Source organism: Sander vitreus, chromosome 1 (assembly GCF_031162955.1).
Source record: "Sander vitreus isolate 19-12246 chromosome 1, sanVit1, whole genome shotgun sequence".
Lineage (NCBI taxonomy): Eukaryota > Metazoa > Chordata > Actinopteri > Perciformes > Percidae > Sander > Sander vitreus.
Genome location: NC_135855.1, coordinates 38798890 through 38826570, shown reverse-complemented (window position 1 = coordinate 38826570; position 27681 = coordinate 38798890). Strand labels below are relative to the sequence as shown.

Below are 27681 nucleotides of genomic sequence, written 5' to 3'. Positions count from 1 at the left end.
GCGTCTTTGCTATTTTAAGACCGTCCAGCGCCCACGTCGTTTAAATAGTAAATGAACCTGCACCCATCTGTGCGCCCATGGGCGTGCTGGTCTTACAGGGAGGTGTGTTCAGGTGCATTCTTGATGTATTGCTATCTTGAGGCAGCGGAAAGTGATCGCGCCATTGACCAACAAAAACCTGGTCTAAAGTCAATAACGCAGCATTTCATTGTTATTTTAACACCACATTAGTAAAATGCACCTAGGCTCGTGCACAGCACACACACTATGCTTGTTACACACACACGGACGCACAGCAGCACACACACATGCAGAAGATTACAAATAAAAATATTAGGGTCCAAATCCTCCATCATAATAGTGCATGCACCTGGCTTTTAAAGGGAATGGGAGATGACACACTTTGTTACGCCCAAAACACACCTATAATTAATGAAGACACTAAGTACAACCCTTTTGAACCATGCGCCCGGCGCACGGACCCTTTTTTCCGCCGTCATTTGGAGTCGCCCTAAACGCACCTGTGCCATGCGCTTCACACGGTGCGCTTAGATCCTTAAAATAGGACCCACAATGTTCAGCCTGTGTGTTTGTGTGTGGACTAAATGGTGATGTGTTTCACATTTTACAATAAGGTTCCCTTATGCCAGTTGAAAAAAAATCTTAGCAACTCATTAGTAAATGGTGATGTTTTACACTTGACCTTTTTGCAGTTATAAATTGTCGTGACAAACTCAGTGAACCAATGCCAAGGATGCTGGCTGGGAGAGACCAAGCAAGGTAAATCTACAGCTTAGCAGTACAGATACATGTGGGCTCACTATTTGGCAAGCAACAAGGGGCTGTTGCCCTTTTTAATTTAATGAGTTATATCATCTTATTAAAGGTACACTGTGTAGTGTTTGAAGTATTGTATTAGCTAAAATCAATGTATTCATTCATAAATATGTCCTCATTGGTGTAAAATGACCTCTGCCAGTGATCTGACTATTCCTTGTAAGTGAGGAATTCCTTATCTGTATTTACATTGGACGGGCAAGTCCAAGGAGGCTTCCATGTCGTTCCGCCATTTTGAAAAAAAAAACTATAGTTGCTGAGAGGGACATAGAGCACTAGCCTACCTGTCTAGCTAATCCACAACGCGTTTTCGTTCAGAGCCAGCGTCCCGTGACTGAAACCAGCTGAAACGGAGAAGGAGATCAGTGAGAGGCGCTTGTCACTGCCCCGGCAAATTTGAAAGCCTGCACTGCCCTTTAGTTCATAATGGAGGATCGTACTTATGCCGAGCCACAGGAGAAGGAATCCTCGTCGCCGAAAAAAAACGAAAATTGGAATGTTGTCATAGCTTCTTGGTACATAACGGCTACCGTAGTTGCAACACACATTTGAAAAAGCGAGGCGCTGGAGAGCACTATTCATTTGAATGCAAAATACAATTTCACCGCTAGATGGGAGAAATCCCTACACAGGGGACCTTTAAAGAGTTATAAAGGGTTCACAACCTAATTAATAAACTAATTACAAACCGTTCTTAAACTCTTTATAAGGTAGCCATATTGTAAAGTGGTACCGAGTTGGAAGTAGAAACAGGATAAATTGTAAATGTTGGATTTATCATTTTAGATAGATTCAGGCCAGGCAAGTGTTAATAAGAAAGTGGCATGTAGCAGTGTGGGTGGTTTCTGACTGGTGTGTGCAGCAGTAACTGGAGCGACTCTGTGGCCCGGCCCTCCCGGTGTGTTCACTGATCCTGCAGTGACTGAGCAGAGACGAGACACCTAGGAGCACAGAGATGACAGCGACTTTGATAATTGGACGGAGAACATCAGGGATTCTCAGCAGATGAAAGTAGGATGACGCTGCAGACGAATGTCCGTTTGGTTTGTAGCAGCTAAATTCAGATAGATGTGGCTTTCAGCGGAGTGTTATTGATTTAAAGGGGATTTATTCTGCACTGGTGACTCACAGTTTGATTCTCTGTGTGTCACCGCGTAGACATGAAACTAGCTTTGAGCAGAATTTCTGTGTGGTTTTCAGTGCTTTGCACAGTTTCGATCGATATCTGTAAACATGCAATTCTGAGCCAAGGTTTGAAATCTACATGACTGTCTGAACAACACCACTGATGTGACATATCATGAGGAACTGTTTCAGGGAAAAGGACAGAATTACAGAAAGTTTTCCTCCAAACAACTGACAGTTATACTGACCATACACTAGAAGACTTTGAAAATACTTTGAAAAGACGTCTGACACCCTCTCACATCTAAAGACAATGCATCACAAGTCACAGAGTTTTAGTCAGAGAATGTAAGATCTTTCAGGGTCACTATTTGCAAGACTACACCTGGATTCCTTTTGAGATTATTTCCCATTGTGCTTCTGGGGGAAATTTCCAATAAAAGAAGCTGTTGAATGGAGCAGAAAGAGAAGCACCTGCCTTTGTTTGTGCAGCGGTTTGTTTTGAAAAACCAGACAAAAAGAAAAAGAGAAGACACTGCAGAATGTGGACACTACCCTCTCCACTTCATCATGGTACAAATGGGACACGTCAAACAGGAACTCTTGTTCACTCATGTACTCATGTTTGTTTTAAACATGTAAGGGTGGGGGCTATTTCTGAGCATTCAACTTGGGGAAAGAAACTGTCTTTGTGTCAGCTGGTTTTGGCGAACAGTGCCCTGTATCGCCTACCAGAGGGAAGGAGGTTGAACAGTTTGTGACCAGGATGTGAGGAGTCTGCCACCCGTTTCCTGACCCTGGACCGGTACAGGTCCTGGATGGAGGGAAGGTCAGCTCCCTGATGAGTAACACAGGATAACTCTTACAGTAGTTCTCCACAGTTTGTTATAGCCAGTCTCACACCGAATGCTATAACAAAGCTAAAATGAAACTAGCAAAAATGTTACATGTTGACAACAAATGAACAGAAAAAACACCAATCAAAACAACAAAGAAACAGAATGCTGGAGATAAATAAATACAAAAAAGTTTTACCCATGAGAAGCCGATTCAAATAAATGTACTTTATAACAGACTTTTCTCACGGCAGACATGTTGACATGTCATAGTAGGAAAAGCCCAGGTGTATTCAAACCCATTAATGATGTCTGCATTCCACTTTGGAGAGGCCCTGGTGTTGTGCATGCTGACTCTGAACTAGCTCACTGGGACACTTGATGGAACTGAGCCATCGTTAAGGTTATCAGTTTCAGCTGTGCTTTACCTACTATGACAAGACAAAATGTCTGCTGTGAAAAAGGTCCATGGAGCTAATGTTGAGGCAGTTTACTATGGAGATGCCACATACAGACTGTAAATACATTTTTGGGGTGCACCACTCAAGTCTGCAGGGGCGCTGCAGAGGCCACCCCCGATACACACAACCAGGTCTCCAGGGCAACCACTTTTACTTCTACAATAAATCTCCAGGAAATAAACTAATTTCAGACAAGATTAACAGTAGAAAAATGAACTTATGATAATTATTCATATAAAATGTATATTGAAATGAATACACAGTGACGGCAAGTGAAATCATTAACTCCGCTACATTTGGATAAGATAAATAATAAAACAAAAACAACCAAGCCTCTGGGCTCAGGATGTCCTCGTGAAGCCAGCGTGTCCCAGTGACCTCTGGTTAACTTGTGCTGCTGATGGCAGTTACTATAGATACATCACACTGAGCCGAAACCCTGCACACATGAACATGGAAATGATTAGTTAATATAGATCTTTGCGAATTGTTTTTATTCTGAATACAAAGAGTCGTTTCTGAGTTTGTGATGCTTATAATATTCTGCATTGCTTTGCAGCAGCACGGCACTGTTGTTTTATGTTAACTTAAAGGCAGGGTTGAACTAAGGGGACAGATTACAAGACTTTAAAGGTCCCATGGCATGAAAATGTATGAGGTTTTTTAACATTAATATGAGTTCCCCCAGCCTGCCTATGGTCCCCCAGTGGCTAGAAATGGTGATAGGTGTAAACCGAGCCCTGGGTATCCTGCTCTGCCTTTGAGAAAATGAAAGCTCAGATGGGCCGATCTGGAATCTTCTCCTTATGACATCATAAAGAGAAAGGTTACCTCCCCTTTCTCTGCTTTGTCCGCCCAGAGAATTTGGCCCGCCCATGAGAGAGAGACATCATGGCTTGGCTAGAGAGAGACAAAGTGGCAGTTGGTCGAGGCCAACCCCCCCCCCCCCCTTCCACCTTGCCCCCCCTCTCTCCTACTCTAGCATTTAAAGCTACAGACATAGAAATGGCACATACTAAGTAAAGCTCATTGTGGGACTGGCTCTAGTGGCTGTAATTCTGCACCAAGGCTGAATTTCGGGAAAGAGACTTCAGATACAGTATTAGGGACCACTAAGGTCTATATAAAAGAGACTTCAGATACAGTATTAGGGGACCACTAAGGTCTATATAAAAGAGACTTCAGATACAGTATTAGGGGACCACTAAGGTCTATATAAAAAGAGACTTCAGATACAGTATTAGGGAGACCACTAAGGTCTATATAAAAGAGACTTCAGATACAGTATTAGGGGGACCACTAAGGTCTATATAAAAGAGACTTCAGATACAGTATTAGGGGACCACTAAGGTCTATATAAAAGAGACTTCAGATACAGTATTAGGGGACCACTAAGGTCTATATAAAAGAGACTTCAGATACAGTATTAGGGGGACCACTAAGGTCTATATAAAAGAGACTTCAGATACAGTATTAGGGGGACCACTAAGGTCTATATAAAAGAGACTTCAGATACAGTATTAGGGGACCACTAAGGCCTATATAAAAGAGACTTCAGATACAGTATTAGGGGACCACTAAGGCCTATATAAAAGAGACTTCAGATACAGTATTAGGGGACCACTAAGGCCTATATAAAAGAGACTTCAGATACAGTATTAGGGGACCACTAAGGTCTATATAAAAGAGACTTCAGATACAGTATTAGGGGGACCACTAAGGCCTATATAAAAGAGACTTCAGATACAGTATTAGGGGACCACTAAGGTCTATATAAAAGAGACTTCAGATACAGTATTAGGGGACCACTAAGGCCTATATAAAAGCATCCAAAAAGCAGCTTGTCATAGGACCTTTAAAATCCGTTTTAAATGTATCGAAACAATATAATGGTGACAACTTGCAAGCAAAGCAACAATGTCCTTATAATGAAGACCTAGATTAAAATATTTTGCAACTAACTCCTGTACTGTAGTCATTTCTCTAGCTGTCACTGTCTCCAGTACGAAACTTTCATGTGCGCACGCAAAAGTTTCATGTGCGCACATGAAAGTTTAGTGTGAGCACATGAAACTAAACTTTCGATATTGTCCCCTAGGGGCTCCATAGGGTTGGTATTTATTTTCAATTTACACTTTTTTTTATATATAATTTGAAATTACACCCCGACAGCGATAAATGACTTATGGGCTCTGAAAAAGAAGCGAAAAAGATCTGTCATCTGGAGCTCGTGGTCCGCTTGAAAAGAACCAATGAAAAGCCCCCTTCCCCCCGCTGAGTGAACTCTACCCCTCCCTTGTACGAGCCTGAGTTCAATCGCTGCATTGCTAACAGTATGTTTTATTTATTCGGTGTGATAATATCAGGTGTTTGCTTACCGGTGAATGAGACATGAAGTATAATGTCGGTCTTTTCTCCACTCTGCTCTGAAGCAATGACGCAGTTGTGCTCGTGCACGTCTGTGTGTGGGCGGGGCCCCGAGGGCAGGGGGAGGGGTTAGACCAAAGCCGGTCTATGGAAAGCCTTTCCACTTCCTATTCAGCCTCATTGTACCAAATTTGGTTGCAGTTCCACCAGAGTTCCACTGGGGGTGATCGCAGTCCAGTGCTAAATGAATGGGACTCTATGGAGCTAGACGGCTAAATGTATCTCTTTCGCCTGATTGTCGTTGAGAAATCTCAGATTTGATTGTAGTTTTTGCAAGTTCAACATGGATTATAGGTCGAAAGTTGAATGAACGAGTACCTACATCCTTTCGATTTCTTACAGGTTGAGTTGTTGTTACCCATAACATGCTAGCATTCTGCTAATGAATGCAATCAGCATTCATTAGCTGAAGGTCAGTGAAGGACTGATTACGACCAGAGATCCCGCTTGATGGCATCCGAAGCAGAACCAGAATGTCAGAGTGAATATTTCGGCGTGGTCTTTAAAGCAAACCTCTTTCTAGCACGTGTATTGGCAGGGAGAGGCTAACCGGGTGCTGTGTTGTCGGTGCCTCGAGAGAGAGAGAGAGAGAGAGAGAGAGAGAGAGAGAGAGAGAGAGAGAAAGGAAGCGACTAAGAGCTTGCCTTAAAGCAGTGTCTCTGGCCGTATATGTGTATGACGTCATTGACATTTTAAAAGGCTTTTTAGAGCAAAAAAGCCACTAAAGCCAACACCCAGCAGTGTGTATTTTCTTAGCCTCCCCTTTCAAATGCAACATTCAACTTACTAGACAAAAAATGATATCCTGAGAAAAGTGGATTTTGAGGGGTATAGCTCCATAGAGTCCCATTCATTCTGCACTGGCCTGTGAGCGCCCCCTACACAAAAATTTAATCATTGACTTTAATTAAATTTATTATGTCAACCGGTTCCACGTATTTTTATTCAGTTAGTTAAAAGCAAAAATATTAAGGTCATTTAATTTAACTAACTTATGTTACAGTAACACAATGATTGTAAATTCAGCTAATTAAAATGTTTTACTTTTACTTCTGATCAACAAGAGATATTTAAGCTTAACCATATTAAGTCAGTTATGTTATATTAACCTAATCTACTCTCTGTTAAAGAAGTATTTCTTTAAGGGGTATATGAAAGATGGTCTGATGATTGAACTTCCTTGCAGTGGTTTTTGATGCAGCTTAGTGTTAAAACATCCACAAAATATCCATAGTTATATATCAACCATTTTTGCGCAGCATGGTCTCTCAATTCTACATCACTTCTCTAGTAGTGCCACTCAACTACCACTTTTCATGTATGGTAAAAGTTTTTCAAAAGTTTGCAAAACAATTGGTTGTATTCCTCAAGTGAAGTTTCTCTGCTCTATTTCCAAACAGGTAATCATTTTATTCAGTTTCGGCCCAAAATATTTCTCCTGTTCTATGGAACATTCAGCATCCAAATCAGTGATTGTCTCATTCGTACAGTTAGTTCTTGAGCAGCTGTACCTTGGTTGAGAGTCTGCAGGCATCCATTTGAAGAAAGAGCTTTTGAAGCACTTCAAAGAAGGCTTTCAGTCTGTTAGGATAACTGAGGGCACATGCAGAGGCAAAGTCTCCCAAGTCGTGCAGAACTTCAACACCCTCAATCACAATTCCAACATCGGCTGGAGGAGTGGTGGTATCACCTCCCTTAACATTGATGCTGTAGATACCAAAGGTGACTTCTCAAGCTCCCTCTCAGCAGCTGTACCATGGGCTTCCTTTACAGAGGAAAAAGAGCAAGGAGAAAAACAATTATATTAGAAAATGTTTTACCTACGCAATTCCGATTTCCTGTATATAATAATGTTAATAGCATCACACCTTAAACAGTATGTGTATAAATAATAAGATGAAATAATGCTGGGTGATTGTAACAAACTAGAGATCATTTTTATAATTTACATTATTTAATAAACACTGACCAAGCACTTTATTAGGTAGGGCAATCTAATGCAATCCAACAGCTCTGCTATAGATTCTCTTTAACTATACTTAGATATTTTCAGTTTTTGTTTACATTGTGTTCCTAATATTCTCAAGTAGGTAGACAATAATAATACTAAAACATTTGTACATTAAAACTGTACACCGCCACCACCCACTACAACCTCAGTAATTAACTGGAAGTAAAATGATCACCTTACTGTTAATGTCCAAAGAAACTCTAGATGTACAATTTTAATACAATAATGCGTACACAAACCCACACCTCACATTTCTATAAACATGTTAATTGGATGACATCTCAAACAAGGTTACCACCACTTTGTAGATAACAGGGAGGGAAAAGAAAAAAACAGTTAAGAATCTTGTTTGTTTTAAATCTCTTTCACGTACGAAAACTGAAGTTTTTGTCCCTTACCTTTTCACAACACTCACTAATAGATAAACCCGAAAACCGGCCTCAATTGTTTGTGTGATCAGTGCTGTATGTTGAGAAGCAAACTTCTGTTTTGATCCCTAAACACAGCTACAGTGACTGATCTGTGTTTATATTCAGAGGTGGCTGCAAATAAAAAATAATTTGAAAGAAGCACAAGAGTTGCTGTTCAGGCAACTATCAAAACCCATATTATGAAAAAAACACTTTTTCTGGGATTTGGGGTGTTCTTTTGTGTCTCTGGTGCTTCCACACACATACAAACTTTGAAAAAAATCCATCCATGCTGTTCTGAGTGAGATACGGTTTCTGAATGTGTCCTGCCTTCAGTCTCCGGGTGAGCTGTTCAAAATTGGCACGGCTTGTGACGTCACAAGCCGAAACCGCAACCATTAGCTCGTAGCTAACGCTAGCATGCTACCTCGTTCTCAATAGCAAAGCACTGCTACAACACACACAAGTTCACCATAATCTACAAAAGAACTACTTCCATGTGCGCCCTCATTTAGAAGTCTCCCAGCTAATCCTGCCTTGTAACTGACTGAAGTTGGAGAAACAGCCTTTCTTTTACTGTCTATGGAGCTAGCTAGCTGACATGATCTACATCTGAGGTACTGCGCATGTGCGAGTGCAATCAAACAGAAGAAGAAGAAGAAAAGAGGTCTCACTCTGTAGCTAAAACAGAGACCAGCTGAAAAGAGGATCTGCAGCAGTGAGAGAGAGCTGTGCAGTACAACAAAAATATGGTGTTTTTTGAAAATTAAACCATGTAAACCTATTCTGGTACAACCTTAAAATACAATTATGAACCTGAAAATGAGCATAATATGGGCACTTTAAGGGTGCATTCACAGATACACTCTAGTCAGTCAGATTCACTAGTCAACATCAACTTATAATTCCATAATATTTTCTACCAACAGCAAAACATACCTGATTGGTCATTGGAGCCATGATGATCCTGATTTTCCTCCCTGCAGAGCCTCCTTTGTTCTTCAACACTTTCATGAGCTGCTCAGTGCGTTGGTCAAGTTGTGTAAGGAACTTTGAGAGAAGGGGAGTAGTAGTAGTAAGACAAATTCTGCCTCCATCTGAAAACATGTCCACGAACACAAATTATATTAATGGTACCTACTAAAACAGTCAACATTCATTATTTTAGTAATACCTCATAAAAAGGTTTTTCTATCTTCTGCCATAACGTACCACATGCAAGCTCCGCAGTCCAGCTATAACACATCAATAAGGAGGGAGCTGACAAAGGCTATCCCAGCCAGGATCTGAAATTCAACATATTAACAGAAGCCATCAACTACTGAAATGCATTACTTGCATTTAAGAGAGCTCTATACCTTAAAATAAATAAAAAATCTATTCAGAACAAGATAATGAAGCTGTCATCTAATAAATGTTCCTAAAAATATGCAATACCCGATTTTGGAGTAATTAGGTAGCTAGTTATGATCTTACCTTTTATGAGTAGGTCTTATCCAGACAGGAGCACAAATCATCAACGAAGCAATTGTTCAGGATCTGAAATGTTGCAACATAATGATTACTAAAAGAGACAAATAAATGTATAAAGATGTTAACAGATCAATTATTGGGGCACATTTTACATGGTTCTTAAAGCAACACTATGCAACTTTTAGCTGCAGCTGTAGTTCCAATGAGACAACCTGTAGGGGGACCGAAGCGACGTGTAGCGCAAGCTGTAGTTACATAGTGTTGCTGAGCTACAATATGACAAAAATGTCCTTAAAGCCTGCTTTTACATCATTCCTTAGTATGACTTTCACACACTTAACCCGATTAAAAAATAATGAAAAAATAACTAATGATTTGGCTGGGGGGGCTATATATTTTATACTCTAAATAAATGTGCAAAGTAAACTTTAAAATTCACCACAAATAAGTGGATGGTTCAGGTCCACAAATGGGCACCTTTTCTATTTCTGTTTATCTGTATTAGCTAAATGCAGAAAGTTTAGCGCGCAGCGAGCATAACACAGCCACAACATTCACTTCAGGCTCAGAGACTAATGTTAGTAGCAGCATGCTGCTTGTGGTGTTGTGGCCTGCTGGATTACCTGTTCTAAAACCGCGAAAGCGCCGCGGCCACACCACTGTGGAATTTTTCTGGTTGTTCACCCTCTTCCTCTGCTCCACTCGAGCTGACCGGAGCTAACTGCTAACCTGAGCTAATTACATTGGGCCACCAGCACTAAATTCAAGTTTAGAAACACTACACACGTTAGATATAGCTAAGCGGCGCCCTACTGGATAAACACCAAACCGAAGGTTAGGTACTAGGTCATACAGCTAACGTTATTTAGCTAGCTAGTTAGCTTAACGTTAGCTAAGTTTGCTAGCGAACATGTCGAAGACCCACCTGCTTTTACATGTTTGCATCACAAAGTAATTGTACTCAACATGAAAATATTACAAAACAGGTTTGAGTGAAAGAAAATGTCCTCCTACCTTTTCCAAATCAGACACCAAACACCAACTGCAACTTTTCCGACAGAATTACCAAAATTAACTGAAGGAGGGTCAGGCGGGGTCAGGTCAGGAGTTCAAAGCTATACGCATGTGCAGTCTGACGCATCTCAGTCTTCTTCTCCTTTTTTGGTTTAGATGGCAGCTGGTGTTTTATACTGCCGTCTACAGGATGTAACAAGTATTGCAATCCTAATTCACTTAAATATTTTGGAATTTATCAACACATTTATATTTTTTACAGGTAACAATAGACACAATTACATGGACTTTACTTAAAAATAACATTTTAACCTAACAAAGACATGTATTTTAAGTAAACTGAACATTAAACAACTATTTAAAGTGCACAACCCCCCTGATTCAATTGTTTGAGTGTATATGGAACTCTGGTGGAACTGCAACCAGTTCAGAAGCCAGAAGTAAAGAGAGAGTGGAACTTCTTCCCTTATTAGAAATTCTTTGGGTTAGATGGAGCCCATAGGGCAGGGGGAGGGGTTAGACGGAGCCCAGAGGAGATGTTACTTTCAAATCTCGCTAGCTTTCCAACATTACCTACCCTGCCTTTAACAGGCACATCCTTGGGTTTTTTTTGTAACCTTTATCTAACCAGGGTGGTTTTGCTAAAAGCAGTACTCTGCTCCACACTCACACTGTTACACATTCACACCTGGAAGATAGATGTGTGTGTTTTTTTGCCATCTCCATGTGAAGAATTTGAGAGGGTTATACACCTGCTGGACTAAAAACACATTCCTCCAATAGATGGCAGAGCATGTAATTGATGTGATTTTGAAGTGATTAAATCAATCCTGTTTGAATACAGTTTACTTATTTATTGCCTCTGATCTCAGATGTGAGGTAAGAAAAATAAAAACGACAAGCTAATAAAGCACCACACGACGTCGCTCATCGATCCACACGTATTTATTATTCCAGAGGAATCTTGTTAGAACCCCCACTCCCCCTGGGAAATTCTGAGGATTTTCCTTGTTGGGCGCACTCACGTTATTTATTAACAAAGTTTTTTTTTTAAGTGCTTAATTCAACAACTTTTTAATAAGGCTCCTCTCTTCTCCTGTCTTTGCACATTTGCGTTGGCTTTGTGAATATTAGATTAATAGCAATTTAAAGGCAGCGGGTTGGGAGCAGGCAGCTTTAATTAGCACAGCTTATATGTTAAAGGTCCTGATCAATGCGCCGGCGTGCTGGAGGTTCATGTTTATGTGGAGCTCGTTTCACAGCATAACGGTGCAGAATAAGGTTAGACATCCTGCTATAATGCCACGCTGTCTTTTGGACTGGTCGGATCATGTCCTCTATTGATTGGACGAGCACAGACATGGTGTTTCTCTGCGGGTGTTTCATCAGCGATGATCGCCTCTCTCTCCTCCATAATACATGTGCTTGTTTGCTTTATCTCCGCTTTCAACTTCAACGCAGTCGTGGTCCCGAGCAAGACCCGTTTCCCCCGGAGCTGAGCTGCTGCAGAGGAAGATGGTGGTGAAAGCTCGCTGTCAGTCAAGTTATTCCTGAAACTTGAAACCCTGAAACCCCTGCGCACACAGTCGCAACAACTGAGCAGGACATCTCATGAAGAATACAAGCAGCACAGACAGCGAATGAGGGCTTCCGTCATCATGAAACGCCTCTTTGGACTGTTATGAACAGTGGCAGAGAGAGCTTAACACACTGCAGCTAAAGTAAACACATTCAAATACATTTATTAATGCAGCAGACTGGCAGGTGTAGGTTTCACATCTTTAAAATATGACACAATGTACAATGCGGTTGTGTAGAATTCTGACACTCAGGTAAAATGCCAGAGGGTAAATGTGTTGCACTGAATAGTGAATAGGGAGTGAAATTGACAAAACTGTTTTCATACTGTATTATTTGGTTACTTGGGTTAACGGTGCAGTAGGTAAGACTTATAAAACTAACTTTCTGTCATATTTGCTGAAACTGACCCTATGTTCCAGTAGAACTACATGAAGCAGGTCATTTAAAAGAAATCCAGCTCCTCTGGCTCCACCTACAGCCTGTAGTGTGATTTGCAAAAATCCACAACTCCCTGTTCAGATGCACCAATCAGGGACAGGGGGGGTGTCTAACTGCGTGCCAATCACTGCTCATGCACAAGCATTCATTCTCCCTTGTGGGCGGAGGGGCTTAGGAGACCGTTTTGGGCTTTAGCAGAAAGGGGGGAGGGACTGAGAAGTTGTGGATGTTCAAATTTTTTGGCTAAGTCCTGGATCTTTGCAATTCTACCTACAGCATCTTTAATTTGGGTTTCTACTAGAACATGTTTACATGCTTTAATGTTAAAAAAAACATGATTTTTTTCATACTGTCTGTCTGAATATACCTGTATTCACTGTTTTAGCGCCTGTCTCTTTAAGCCCCCATCCTAAAGAGCCTGTATGTTACAAAGGAAAGGGAGCCAGAATTCAAATGGCTTGTTGAAGCCCATGTTTTCTGATCGAGGCAGCCTACAAAAAACTGACTAGGTTGTCTTATTTCACAGTTTAAGGGTTGGAAGGCAATAGATAGATCATTATTGTCATTGGGATCAGAGTACAATGACAATCTGTTTAGCAGCTCTTTAGCAGTGTGCATACAAGTTACCTAAACAGAACAAAAGTTAAAGTGCTCATATTATGCTCATTTTCAGGTTCATAATTGTATTTAGAGGTTGTACCAGAATAGGTTTACATGGTTTAATTTTCAGAAAACCCCATATTTTTGTTGTACTGCACATTGCTGCAGCTCCTCTTTTCACCCTGTGTGTTGAGCTCTCTGTTTTAGCTACAGAGTGAGACATCTCACTTCTGTTCCATCTTTGTTGGGAGTCGTACATGCTCAGTAGCTAGGTAAGGACTACTAGCCAGTCAGAAGCAGAGTATGAGGGCGTGCCCTGACAGTAGCTAGGTAAGGACTACTAGCCAGTCAGAAGCAGAGTATGAGGGCGTGCCCTGACAGTAGCTAGGTAAGGACTACTAGCCAGTCAGAAGCAGAGTATGAGGGCGTGCCATGCTAGCAGCTAGGCGAGCATTATAACGTGTTACAAAGTGATGCACGTTTGTCTCTGAAGTAAAGGCTGGACTACAATAGAGCTGTTTGGAGCAGTTTGTGAACAGTGTTTTCTGACTATAGAAATGACTGCAAAGGTAAATTAGAAAATTACATTTTTGTTGTTTTAAGATAAACCTACGGTTGGAGTGATGAAAAGAATGCCATATAAATCATGATTGATTTGATGGTTGTGGTTTTAAAATATGTAACTATAAAAAATGTGGGCCTTTCCACTGCCATCAGCGTCTGTGTGTCTGTCCACTGTGTCCAGGGGGACGACTGCTCCATCAGCTGTCCTGCAGGCCTGTACGGGACCAACTGCACCTCGTCATGCTCCTGCCACAACGAGATCTCCTGCTCGTACATCGACGGCTCCTGCATCTGCAAAGAAGGTTCCCTTCCTTACACTGTTAACCCTTGTGTTGGCTTCAAAATTTGAAGAATTCTTTTTTTTCAAAGTTTTGGTCGTCTTTTTCGACACTTTTCCCGACATTTTATAAGCTTTCTGTCACTTTTGTCGATTTATTTTCTGCGCTTTTTTTGACGTTTTTGAAGCTTTTTCCAACATTGTTGTCACTTTGGATGCTTTTATATAGGTCTTAGTGGTCCCCTAATACTGTATCTGAAGTCTCTTTTATATAGACCCTAGTGGTCCCCTAATACTGTATCTGAAGTCTCTTTTATATAGGCCTTAGTGGTCCCCTAATACTGTATCTGAAGTCTCTTTTATATAGACCTTAGTGGTCCCCTAATACTGTATCTGAAGTCTCTTTTATATAGACCTTAGTGGTCCCCTAATACTGTATCTGAAGTCTCTTTTATATAGGCCTTAGTGGTCCCCTAATACTGTATCTGAAGTCTCTTTTATATAGGCCTTAGTGGTCCCCTAATACTGTATCTGAAGTCTCTTTTATATAGACCTTAGTGGTCCCTAATACTGTATCTGAAGTCTCTTTTATATAGACCTTAGTGGTCCCCTAATACTGTATCTGAAGTCTCTTTTATATAGACCTTAGTGGTCCCTAATACTGTATCTGAAGTCTCTTTTATATAGACCTTAGTGGTCCCCTAATACTGTATCTGAAGTCTCTTTTATATAGGCCTTAGTGGTCCCCTAATACTGTATCTGAAGTCTCTTTTATATAGACCTTAGTGGTCCCTAATACTGTATCTGAAGTCTCTTTCCCGAAATTCAGCCTTGGTGCAGAATTACAGCCACTAGAGCCAGTCCCACAATGAGCTTTCCTTAGTATGTGCCATTTCTGTTCCTATAGCTTTAAATGCTATTGAGGAGGAGAGAGGGGGGGCAAGGTGGAGGGTGGGGGTGTGGCCTTGACCAACTGCCACTTTACTTGTCTGCAAGCCATGATGTCTCTCTCTCTCTCTCATGGGTGGGCCAAATTCTCTGGGTGGGCAAAGCAGAGAAAGAGGAGGTAACCTTTCCCCTTATGACGTCATAAGAAGCAGATTCCAGATCGGCCCATCTGAACTTTCATTTTCTCAAAGGCAGAGCAGGATACCCAGGGCTCGGTTTTCACTTATCACCATTTCTAGCCACTAGGGGACCATAGGCAGGCTGGGGGAACTCATATTAATGTTAAAAAAACCTCATAAAGTGAAATTTTCATGCCATGGGACCTTTAAAATCATTCATTCATGGATTCATCTTAAATCTTTAACTCAATTTCCCTTATAGAAACATAAACACTGTAACTCGTATCATTTCTAACAGTGGTGGAAGAAGTACTCAGATCTTTTACTGAAGTAAACTTTGCTAATTATACTTCCATACTTTTACTGTTGTGAGGTCTAATGCTTTCACTTGTGGTGGAGTATTTTCACAGTGTGATACTGTTGAAGTAAAGGATGTGATGAATGCTTCGTCCACCTACTGCCAGAGATGGGCCACGTTCAGCCCCCACAAAACGTAGCAACACGTTTTTTTAAAGTGAAACGGGGGTTAAATTGACACCCGCCAACCCGCCAAATGCGGGTAAAAATTAACTTTGACGGGTAACATTGTAAAGTTGCTTGCCAATTTGGCTGGTGATGAATGAAGCAAATAACTCTGTGTCTGTTTGGATCGGCCGGCTGAGCCGAAAACAATGTGCTAGATTGGTCTCTTTTCCGCCAAGAAATTTGGCTGGTTTTGTGTATGCTTGGCTTGGAATCAAAATCTTTATCTGGCAACACTGCTTGTAGTACTAATCTTACATTTCCCTTGAACACTGTGTGGTTACGTGTCGTATAGTCTCGCTTTGCCAGAGCTGGAAGAGGGTCTAGCTACTCCACACAGCATTCTGGGATGGGAGAAAAACGTGCTCTGGTTTATTGGCATTTCTTTAAACCAATCAGAATCGTCATGGGCGTCGCTAAACTCCGCACAGAGCTGCTGCAAAATAGTCGTGAGAGAGAAAACTCAGATTGGACAGATAGTCTAGCTAGCTGTCTGGATTTACCCTGCAGAGATCTGAGGAGCAGTTAACCATAGTCCTCACAAATCCACCGGAGGTTAGAACGGCAACACAAAGAAAGAGGAAGGTGACGGACATCCGGCTGAAATGAGGGACATCAAGCGGAATTTCCGACTGCATCTGAACAATCCCGGAAATGAAACGTCGTTGATATACTAAAATGATAATTCTGGGTAATCACAATTTGGGTCTTATTGTCATAGTTTTGTTATATCTTCACTTCACTTCACTGCTCATGGAAACAGAACATTTTATAATCTGACCAATCTGAGTTTTCTGTTGCACGACTAAAATTACTTTTGAACGTACACAAGTTCCTTCCTGAGGCTATTTAGCAGAGGCACCGTGGCTCCGCTCAGCACTTAGCACCGCCCAAGACGATTGTGATTGGTTTAAAGTAGGGCTGTCAAACGATTACATTTTCTTAATCGTGATTAATCATTGAATTTCTATAGTTAATCGCATGTTTTATCACATTATTAAAATTCTATTATTTTGCATTTCAGAATAGTTTTTAAGTACATATTAACAATGGAAAGCAATTCTTACCAGTGTATCTTAATTGGAAATCTAATGAATGCAAAGAAAGTGACTTTATGAACTTAACTTAAGATTTGTATTTGTTTATTATATATTTAATCTAGTCACACATTTGAACAAACAACTTTGAATGCACCATGAGGCTGTAAATGACCAGTTTCATTGAACGCACCGTCTGTGTTTTTCCGACAACAGCAGCTGCAGTTTGTTACATCCCGGTGTTGAATCCTCTACAGTGAAATACAGACACGCTTTACACCGTTTAGCGTTAGCTGTCAGCATTGTAACTGTGTTTAATCCAGCTACTAGCTAGCGGTAGGCTAACTTAGCTGTTGTTGAGTATAGTGTTAACCAGCGTCACGTGCAGCGATGTTTCTGTTTCCTGTAACGTCTGTTTCAGAGCATCAGAGAGAAGTGCAGGCATATCAGTGGCACCGGAATGAGGCACCGAAATCCGCGTTGCTATTCCTGCAGCAGCAGGATGTGTTATGAGGAAGTACGGCAAAATAGTAGCCTGTTAGGCATGACGCAAAGCCGAGTGAAGTGAAAATAAATTAATAAATGGCAGCATGCGATTAATACAATTAAAAAAAATTAACGCATTATGCTCGGCCCTTAATCGCATCGTGATTAACGCATTAATGCTGACAGACCTAATTTTAAGAAATGCCAATAAACCAGAGCATGTTTTTCTCCCATCCGAGAATGCTGTGTGGACTAGCCAAACCCTTTTCCTTTTTTGCGCTGTGGAGGAAGGTCTGGCAATGCAAGACTATCATTTTAGTGATACTTTAAGTGAATAAGTCAACTTTATTTTGATAGAACCTTTCCAAACAAGGTGCTTCACAGGTGTGCATGAATCACATTAGACTCAAATGAATTGTCTCCGTGTCTGTGTCCAGGTTGGCAGGGTGTGGACTGCTCCATCCCTTGCTCCAGTGGTGCTTGGGGACTGAGCTGCAATCAGACATGTCAGTGTGCCAACGAGGCAGCCTGCGACCCCGCCAACGGGACCTGCACCTGCTCTCCGGGCTGGAGGGACGAGCTCTGCGACGTACCGTGTCATGTAAGTGGTCACGGCAGTCTCTTTTGAGTGGAAATAGCTGCAGCAGTGTTTTTCAGGAAGGGGCCAGAGTTTGGATTCAACTAAATTGATAAACACTAGAGCTGCAAAGATGAATCAAGTAGTTGTCAACTATTAAATTAATCACCAACTATTTTGATAATCGATTACTCGGTTTGAGTCGAAACTCTCAGTACACATTCTCTGATGTCAGCTTGTTAAATGTGAATATGTTCTAGTTCTTCTCTCCTCTGTGACAGTAAACTCAAAATCTTTGAGTTGTGGACAAAACAAGACATTTGACGACGTCGTCTTGGGCTTTGGGAAACACTCATCTACATTCGTCACCATTTTGTGACATTTTATAGACCAAATAACTAATTGATTAATCAAGAAAGAAATCAACAGATTAATCCACGATGAAAATCATCGTTAGTTGCAGCCCTTAAAAAAACACTACTTCTCTGGTACGTTGCACAGTATATTAGTTATAGTTCTGCAGTTTAAAGTGCATTTCTATAATTGTGTCTGCTGTGTTCTGGTTGTCAGGAGGGATCATACGGGCTGAACTGCAGAGAGAGATGTGACTGTGTCAACGCTGACGGCTGTGATCCAGTGACCGGCTTCTGTCGCTGTGTGGCAGGTTGGACCGGTGAGTTATGCAGCCACTGTTTAGGGCAAATAAGCACTGTGACCTTCAAAAGTTAAGGCTCCTGGCAATAGGAATGAAGGCCTAAATGCAGCCACAGACTCACATGGTTGAGGAGAAGGGATTTACAATACAAGAACACTCGGAGGGAGAAGGGAAAGGAGTCTGTGGCTAAGGTGGTGCTGGCGACAAAAATGGAGACAACATATCAATATGACACAGGAGAAATTCAAATCTATAATTGCTAAACTGATGGAGATTCAAGCTTGGATGAGTTTGACAGCTTCACAAGTCCCTGTGGACAAAGCACCTTTTAAGAATAGGCTTTGCTCTGACTCTTGAAGATCAAGTGTCTTTGCTGCATGGAGTCGAGAACCACGTGGAATTGGGATGCAAGAGCTAAAAAACAACAACACAACAGATCAGACAGATGGCATATAAAACAGTATGTTAAAGAATATAAAAAAGTATAATAAGTATAAAGTATAAGTTAGAGCAGTGGTTCTCAAACTTTTTTCAATAATGTTCCCCATGTGAACATTTTTTTTAAGCCATGTACCCCCTAACCAGCGCAAATAATTTTTGGTAGAAAAAATAAGTCTCTATAAAGAGGAACAATACAGCGATGTCAGCGATAGATTTACTAAACAACAGCTTTGTACCTGGAAAACATTTAAATGCTGTGGAAAAAGCCGACACAAACTTGGAAAAAGACAGTAGAAAGAAGGAAGGCTACACTAGGGCGACAAAAGTGACAAAAAAAATTAAATAAGCGACAAACTGAAAAAAGCAGAAAAAAAACTGAAAAAAGAGACAAAAACTTAGAAGAAGAAAAAAAAAGTAGGAAAAAGCGACAAAACCTTCAAAAAAAGGTGACAAACTTCAAAAACAGCTCCAGTAGAAGTAACTTCAGCCTTGTAACTGAAAAATATTTAGCAAAAAATGTCACGGACCCCATGAAGTCCTCCAAAGTACCCCTAGGGGTACACGTATCCCCATTTGAGAAACACTGAGTTAGAGGACAGTATAAAACTGTAATAATTCAATTAAATTTTATTCATTGTATCAAATCATAACAAGAGTTATCTCGAGACACTTTACAGATAGAGTAGGTCTAGACCACACTCTATAATTTATAAAGTCCCAACTATTCTAGTAATTCCCCCAAGAGCAAGCATTAGCAGTGGCTAATGCGACAGTGGCGAGGAAGAACTCCCTTTTAGGACGAAACCTCGGCCAGACCCAGGCTCTTGGTAGGCGGTGACTGACGGTGCCGGTTGGGGGTGTGATGAACAGTGGCAGTAATAGTCACAATAAAGATAATGGAACTATGACTAGAAAATGGTAGTCGTAGTAGTTCATGTCATAGCAGGGCTGCAGGGCGTTACAGGATGTAATAGTGGTAAAAAAAACATAAAAAAGAACGGACAAATTCCCACACAAGCAAAGGACCGACAATCCCTAAAGCAGTTAATTGGGTTTTAAAGTGCATGTGCAAAGATTACATCTCTGAAACAGCTCGTAAAAACATAAGCAAGCGATCACCTAAAGGCTGATTTATAGTAGTACGTAGTATCTACGCAGAGCCTACGCCGTAAGTGTGGGGATTTATTCTTGTGCGCTGGTGTGTCTGCGTCGTTCTAGTGTATCTCTTGAAGAAAATAGCAAAGCCGGTGTGTGGGGAGTGTGTGGTAGAGCGAGTGAGAGAGTGACGGAGATTAGCTTCGGAGCGAGTACATACTCCGGCAGCGGAGACGGAGAAACAAAGTGTCTCCCCTGTGCTTTCTGAACACTGTCGGAAAGCTGTAGCAGGAAAAGGTAACCCCCTCCTTGATTTCGTGTTGTTCATGGAGAAGGAGAACGTGGAAATAAGTAGAGGGAAATGCGACTCTACCAAGCCACGGCCAAGCGAATCAATCACAGTTGTTTCGGTCTGTGTCGCTGCGACATGTAGTTACATTTCTGGTGAGGTGCACGTCAGGCTGCTGCTTTTTAGGGTCCTGCGTAGGGTCTGTAGCCACGCATACCTACGTACGTATATATGGCGTAGATTCAACCCAGAACCATAAATCTTTACTCATAGTGAAAAATATCTAACCAGGCATTAGCCATAGGTTTAACATTTGGAGCACTGGAAAAAAAGCTCTTTGCAAAAAAGAGTGGTGGAGCATTTTATAGAGATATAAGAGATTGGCCGCAGGATGACCAGAGGGGTCACTGACAATCCAGATCAAATTAACATCCTCAGCGGTGACATTGCACCTCTTTCTTTGAACCTTTATTTGCTTTAATATAAGTCATGTTCAGTTTGCAGCTCGGCTTCTTCTACCCGTTAATTGTCAATCAGAAGAGTCGTGATGAGCAATGATCGATATGCACTGATGAATATGTAAAGGGGCGTTTTAATTCACTGCCAGAGGGAGAACTGGTAATGAATTTGCATTGGGAGGAATTTTAATATATTAAAAAATATTTTTAAAAAATTATAAAAAAAATCCAAGCAATTTGCAGTGTGATTGCTTTTCATTTAAATGTACCAATACAAGCAAAAAAGAGCTCTCTCTCTCTCTCTCTCTCTCTGTCTCTCTCTCTCTCTCTCTCTCTCTCTCTCTCTCTCTCTCTCTCTCTCTTTCTCTGTTGGAATATCCCATCTGTTAATGCCACTGGGGAAAATACATGGTTGCACTTTACTTGAAGGTATCTACATAAGACTGACATGACACTGTCATGAACGTGTCATAAACATTATAAACAAGTCATGAATGTTTATGACATAACGCTTTTTGTGTTATTCGGTTTTTGTCATGACAAGTTAGGGTTAGGGTTAGGGTTAGTGTTCATGTGTCATGACAGTGTCATGACAGTGTCATGTGTTCATGACACTGTCATGTCACTCTTATGTAGATACCTTCAAGTAAAGTGTTACCAAATATAGATACACATGGAGAACGATAAACTTTAGATTGTGCTACCAGGCGTTCAGACTGAAAACAGCACTATGTTAGACATGTTCCTTCGAGGTACAGGTAAGACAATGGCACATGATACAAGAAGTCCAGTTTGATAAAGAGATACATGAGTTTGAATGGTTCAGCAGGGCCACACGGAATCTTAGGACTAGGTTATTATACTTTATTTATTTATTATAGTTTTGCATTAGTTTTTATTTTTATTTTGTTTTGACTTATTTTCAAATTCAGTTTAGTTTTAATTCGTTTTTAAAGCGGGTTTGCTAGTTTAGTTTAGTTTTTATTTTTTGAAAATGCTTAGTTTTAGTTTAGTTTTTATTAGTTTTAGTCTTAGTTTTAGCCTTTTTTTGTAATATGGGTTATTTGTCGGGGCATTCAATAAGGTCAGAAAAAGTATTGTGTAATAATAACTCAATAAAAACATACAATTTTAGAAATATGTATTCACAATGTATTCAACAATAACACCAGTACATAAAATGTAGCCTACATATGGTCATAAATATGTAAACAGTCTACACAAGACGCTGCAGTAAGAGCAAAATGTGTAAGTGACGTGTTCCAGGAAAAAAAACTAAATAGCCAACAGACTAAAGAAGACATGAACAGGTGTTTTCTACTTTGGTTCGAGGAAAGTGGCGAACGTTTTGAAGTCAATGGAGTCACACAGTTGTGTAGACATCCCAGTATCAACACATATTAACCCACGCTTCCTCCCGCTTTTGGTGTTCCTGCGTATTTACTAACCAGCAGCTATCGGGTCGCCGGTGAAAGCCCTCCTGTAGTGTTCTCTGTCCTGCTGTTGTCTCTGTCATGCTGCCTGGCCCTGTATCCATACATCCATGCCCGTAACGTTACCGGGGTTAGCTTCTGTTTCGGGGAAAGGGGGCTTTGCGTTCTCCTTTACCTTGTTAAGGTAAGCTAGGTTAGCCTCCTAGCTTGTGTGCGCTTCTCAAATGCACTTTCAAATTCGTGGGATTTTTCCCTGTAATAAATTGTCCACATATTTTACCACCTTCCACTGCAAGGCGCTTTATCTGACACAGTCATAATCAAATAGGACTTCCGCTTTCTTCCGACTTTCAGTACCGCTATGGTGCCAGGCGAGGGTCGTGGACTATGTTGGGTTCAATTTGACGTGGAATGTCGTGATTTCTGGGTTCCCAGTCGGAAACTATACATGTCTACAAATGTCATGGTCGGAAAGATACAATGTTATTTGCTCTATGAAAGACATCGACAAAGACGAAAACTAAGGATATTTACTCTATAATTTTATTTTATTTTAGTTAGTTTTGCAAACAGACATTACAGTTTTAGTTTAGTTATCGTTTTTTTGTAATGCCTCGTTTTTATTTTTATTTCAGTTAACAACAATGTTTTTTCCCACCTAGTTTTCGTTATTTTGTTCGTTTTCGTTAACGATTATAACCTTGCTTAGGACGCAGAATTTTCTGCAGATTTTAAACAATTAAAAAAAAATTAAAATTAAACTCAGAATGATAACAAATCTCCATCCCAAGCAGAAAAACAGTCTACTAAATTCCACAGATTTTCATTCTGGATCACCGCTGAAAACTGTAAAAAGAAAAGTTTGGGTCCGTTTTATTAGACACCAAAACACAGCTGTTTGATACAACTCTGAAAAGTTATCATAGCATTTTTTGTAATCCTCTGTCGGGACGATCGCCAGGTAAACAAATGAAATATGCCATTCACGGTACAAAGTAATCTACTGTACCTGAAACATGCATTCAGCATACACAGTGCGTTCTCATACAACGTCAACAGTTGAGCCAGGTTCAACTTTTTCTGCTAGAGAACTCTGCGTCTGCACTGCTGTCACTGTGTCTCATTGAAATGAATGAGGGGGCTATGTTGGTATATCAAAGTAAAACTGACATTTGTACCTTGGCACATTGCTATTATGATTTGGATTTGCATGTTTGTGTGCTGCTGCGCGTCCCTGTGTGTGTAACAAGCATAGTGTGCACGTGCTGTGCACGAGCCTAGGCGCATTTTACTAAAGCGCTGTTAAAATAACAATGAAATGCTACGTTATTGACTTTAGACCAGGTTTTTGTTGGACAATGGCGCCTGGACCTGTAAGACCAGCATGCCCATGGGCGCACAAATGGGCGCAGGTGCATTTGCTATTTAAAAGATGTGTGCGCTGGACGGGAAATTGACAACTGCGTCGGTCTTAAACTAGCAAAGACACTTGGCTCGGGCTTTGCGCTGTGCTGCGCCGGGTGCAAGATAGGGCCTTTCGAGTCTCCATCAAATGAAAAGGGTCAACAAAACCTGTATGACTCTGGTTTCAGAGAGCGGTACAGTCTATTGTGCGTCCAGTTTTCCTAGTGGCCGACTGTTCTGCTGTTCTGCTGTAGACAAAAACACAGGTGTGTTTAGGGCGTGTCCAAATCCACTTCTGCTAGTTTGACGGCGGAAAAAAGGGTCCGTGCGCCGCACGCATGGTTCAAAAGGGTTGTACTTAGTGTCTTCATTAATCAGAGGTGTGTTTTGGGCATAACATGCAATAAACCAAGTGTCATCTCCCATTCCCTTTAAAAGCCAGGCACGTTTGTACCTTGCCGCATTGCTATTATGATGGAGGATTTGCACCGTAATATTTTTATTTGTAATCTTTTGCATGTTTGTGTGCTGCTGCGCATCCCTGTGTGTGTAACAAGCATAGTGTGCACGCGCATTTCACTAATTTGCTGTTACAATAACAATGAAATGCTGCGTTATTGACTTTAGACCAGGTTTTTGTTGGTCAATGGCGCGATCACTTCCCACTGCCTCAAGATAGCACCTGAACACACCTCCCTGTAAGACCAGCACGCCCATAGGTGCAAAGATGGGTGCAGGTTCATTTGCTATTTAAACGACGTGAGCGCTGGAAATTGACAACTGCGTCGGTCTTAAACTAGCAAAGACTTGCGTCTGGCTTTGCACTGCGCCGCGGTGAGTGCAAGATAGGGGCCAAAGTTTTGTCTGATCGTGTCACAAATCAAAAGTGGGAGATGCGATATTGTTTTAAGGGGACATATGAAAAAAATCACTTCTTCAGTGCTTGTGCACATGGGTATCTGGAGTGTCTACCAACCGACAAACGTGTGAAATAAGACAACCTAGTCAGTTTTTTGTGGACTACCTCAATCAGATTACATGAGATTCAACAAGCCATCCAGATTTTCTCCCCTTCCTATGTCACATGCAGGCTCGTTAGAATATACCGCCCCCCCATCTGAGGATCTCCACCCACGACTTGAGAACTTCCTTTGAAAAGCTGCACCATATTTTTTTCCACAAGCCAATTAGAGCGGACTGGTCTTCAAGAGACAGGCGCAAAAATAAAGCGTTTCAGAGGGTAAATACAGGTATATTCAGACAGACAGTATGATCAAAATAATGTGTTTTTTGAACATTAAAGCATGTCAACATGTTCTAGTAGAAACCCAAAATACAAATATGAACCTGAAAATGAGCATGATATGGGAGTTTTAAATATATAGACAACAGCGCATATTTTCAGATGCCTCCTGGACAACAGTCATAGTATTGCACTCGGTTGTTCACATGAAAAGTGACATAAATAGTTGCGTGATGAGTAATAAATGAAAAAGAAAGCTAGAGAGAGAAGTTCCAACCCAGGGTTCATTATCACCTCTCTACAGCTGACCAATCACGGTATAAAGTGGGTGTGAATGTTGGCTTGTCGGGGGGGGGAAGTAACAGTCTAAAAACTGTATAAACTTTAACAAAAACAGAAGATATTAGATCAAACTGTGACATTAGAAAGCCTTGACTAGTTTAACAACCGGAAAAGGAACAAAGAGAAAGCAAAAAATGTTTTTGATGATTTAATACTTTTTCCTCTGTGACGTTCCTTCAGTCTGTCAACAAGTAGTTTTAATACTTTTGCAAGTGTGAGCACCTCCTTACTTCTTTTGAGAATGGCACTGTGGGCTGATAGTGTACATCAACTCCACTCTCAAAATCCAGGAGAATTTAGTTTTTGCACACTGACATCTTTGAGTACGCTGAACTGTGTCACAGTACGTACTGTACTCAAAACCCAGGAAGAATTAGTATGCAGTGGGGAATTGGGACACAGCATGTGTTTATGAAGCGGAATAAGTAGAAACTGGATGAATATACTTGCAGTACTGCAAAAAAAAAAAAAAACTACAGTTACTTATAAGTGTTTGTTTTAAACCTTTTCTTACACCAAGTGTTGTGAGCGTTACATGACCTGAAGTAGGTCAGAAGCAGTGACAGACTGGTCATCTGTAATTTGGGCAAATGCCAGTAGGGCTGCCCCCCTATGGACCCCTATGGGCCCCTACTGATAATTTGTCTTTGGTTAATTTTGATAAGTTATTTTATGCATGCATCCACAAATATTCAAGATTGTACTGCAGCAAAGTGCGTGGAAAGATACACTCGGAAGGCAGAGTTACTAATTTTCAAGCTAGGTTATTGACAAAAATATGGCTGGTGTGTTGCAAATCCCAGGGCCGTTTTTTGATCCCAGTCCGTCACTGGTCAGAAGCATTATTTTATTGGTCTCAGGTCAGATTTTTTAAATTGTATTTCAGTGCTCCTGTCACTTGGGAGATGAATACTATGTGTTAGATTTACACCACGCTCTGCCTAAACTTTAGTGATACAAGAATTTACATTTGGCCTTTTTCTGCTTCATTTTTCGTCCCCACCTCCTCGTCCCGCTCCTCCCTTTGTTTTAACTTCACAGCCTTACGAATAGAGCTTTTGATTTTCACCCACTTTGTGGCTCAGAGGTAGTTTATTAATTGAGTCATAATGGCCGCCCGCCTGTGCCCCACTCTCATATTCTCTTATATTCTGTGTCAAAGGAAGTTTCTAATGAGCTGCAGTAATCCAGGCTGCAGAGAGGAGGTGGGAGATTTACTATATTTGCACATATACTCTTCTTACTCTGTCTGTCTGTCTCACTTACTGTCTCTCTTTATATTTAGATGTGGTGGTAACGTGTGTGTGTGTGTGTGTGTGTGTGTGTGTGTGTGTGTGTGTGTGTGTGTGTGTTACAGCTTGTAACTAAGAATTGATGTAATGTGAGTCTCTCGGGAACTGCCGTCTCCAGACTGTCCCTTGTGAGCACCGAGGGCTCTGATCCATTCTGCAAGCCAAATTTTGTGTAGACAGACTGCTGCCTCTCAGGACACACACACACACACACACACATGCAAGACTGATGAAAGAAGCAGACACTTCAGCAAATGATTAAAGGGCAAAAAGTCTCGGGCAGAATTTGGGGAATGTAGGTTTTTTGCCTAAAATGTTTGTTCGTACAAACTTACATATTCGTACATGTGCAAACACAGTTTATTGGTTCACAATATCTCGGGAAAATGGATATTGTTTTAGCTACTTTCTGCATATTTTTGAATGTTAATGTCATTTTTTGGGGGGCTTTTCCACCTTTAATGGATAGGACCGCTAGGTGATAAAGGGGAGAGAGAGGGGGAAGACATGCAGGAAGTCGTCACAGGTCGAACTCGAACCCTGGTACTCTGCGTCGAGGCATAAACCACTAAGTATATGTGCGCCTGCTCTACCCACTAACCCAACTCGGCCACGACAAGTTTGTTTTTACACTGTAAAATGTCCCGTTCTGTACATACTGTATCTGGGGTACAATTATTTAATTATCAAATTTAAAGAATCCTTACTTGACTTAGTCAAAACTGTTTCAGCTACATAACCACTGCTCCACTTTTCATCCTCATTCCATGATGTTTTATTTGCTCTGTTAGCTCGGCTCTGTGAGGCTGTCTAGGCACAGCGGTGCTTTGCGTGAATGCTAATGTCAGCATGCTAATATGCTCATAGGCGTGTTTACCATGTTCACCATTTTACTTAGCATTTTAGCATGCACAACAAATGCATTATGTCATGGACATTTAACTGAACAATTACTGTTACTTCATAGAATAACTGTTAATGAAAATAATCATTAGTTACGTGTTTTTTTTGACTGATTTAAAACGTGTGTATATATGTATACATATATATGTGTATATATATACATATACATATATATATGTATATGTATATACATGCGTGTATATATACATATGTATGTATATATACATATATATATACATACAAACACATACAGTATATATATGTATATATATTTATTTGTGTGTGTATATATATATGTATATGTATTTATAAATATATATATACATATATATGTATATATACATATATGTATATAAGTAAGGGTAAATATGTATAGAAGTATT

At 40.7% G+C, this 27681-nt stretch overlaps 1 protein-coding gene across 1 annotated transcript in view; it reads left to right on the top strand.

The window, feature by feature from the left end:
- Positions 1 to 27681, top strand: part of LOC144521068 (uncharacterized) — a 140969-nt gene that overhangs the window by 83176 nt on the left and 30112 nt on the right. Inside the window, exons 10-12 of the mRNA XM_078255338.1 lie at positions 13959 to 14079; positions 17604 to 17767; positions 18314 to 18416. Of these exons, the coding sequence (XP_078111464.1) occupies positions 13959 to 14079; positions 17604 to 17767; positions 18314 to 18416 (388 nt within the window). The remainder of the gene's footprint in view (positions 1 to 13958; positions 14080 to 17603; positions 17768 to 18313; positions 18417 to 27681) is intronic.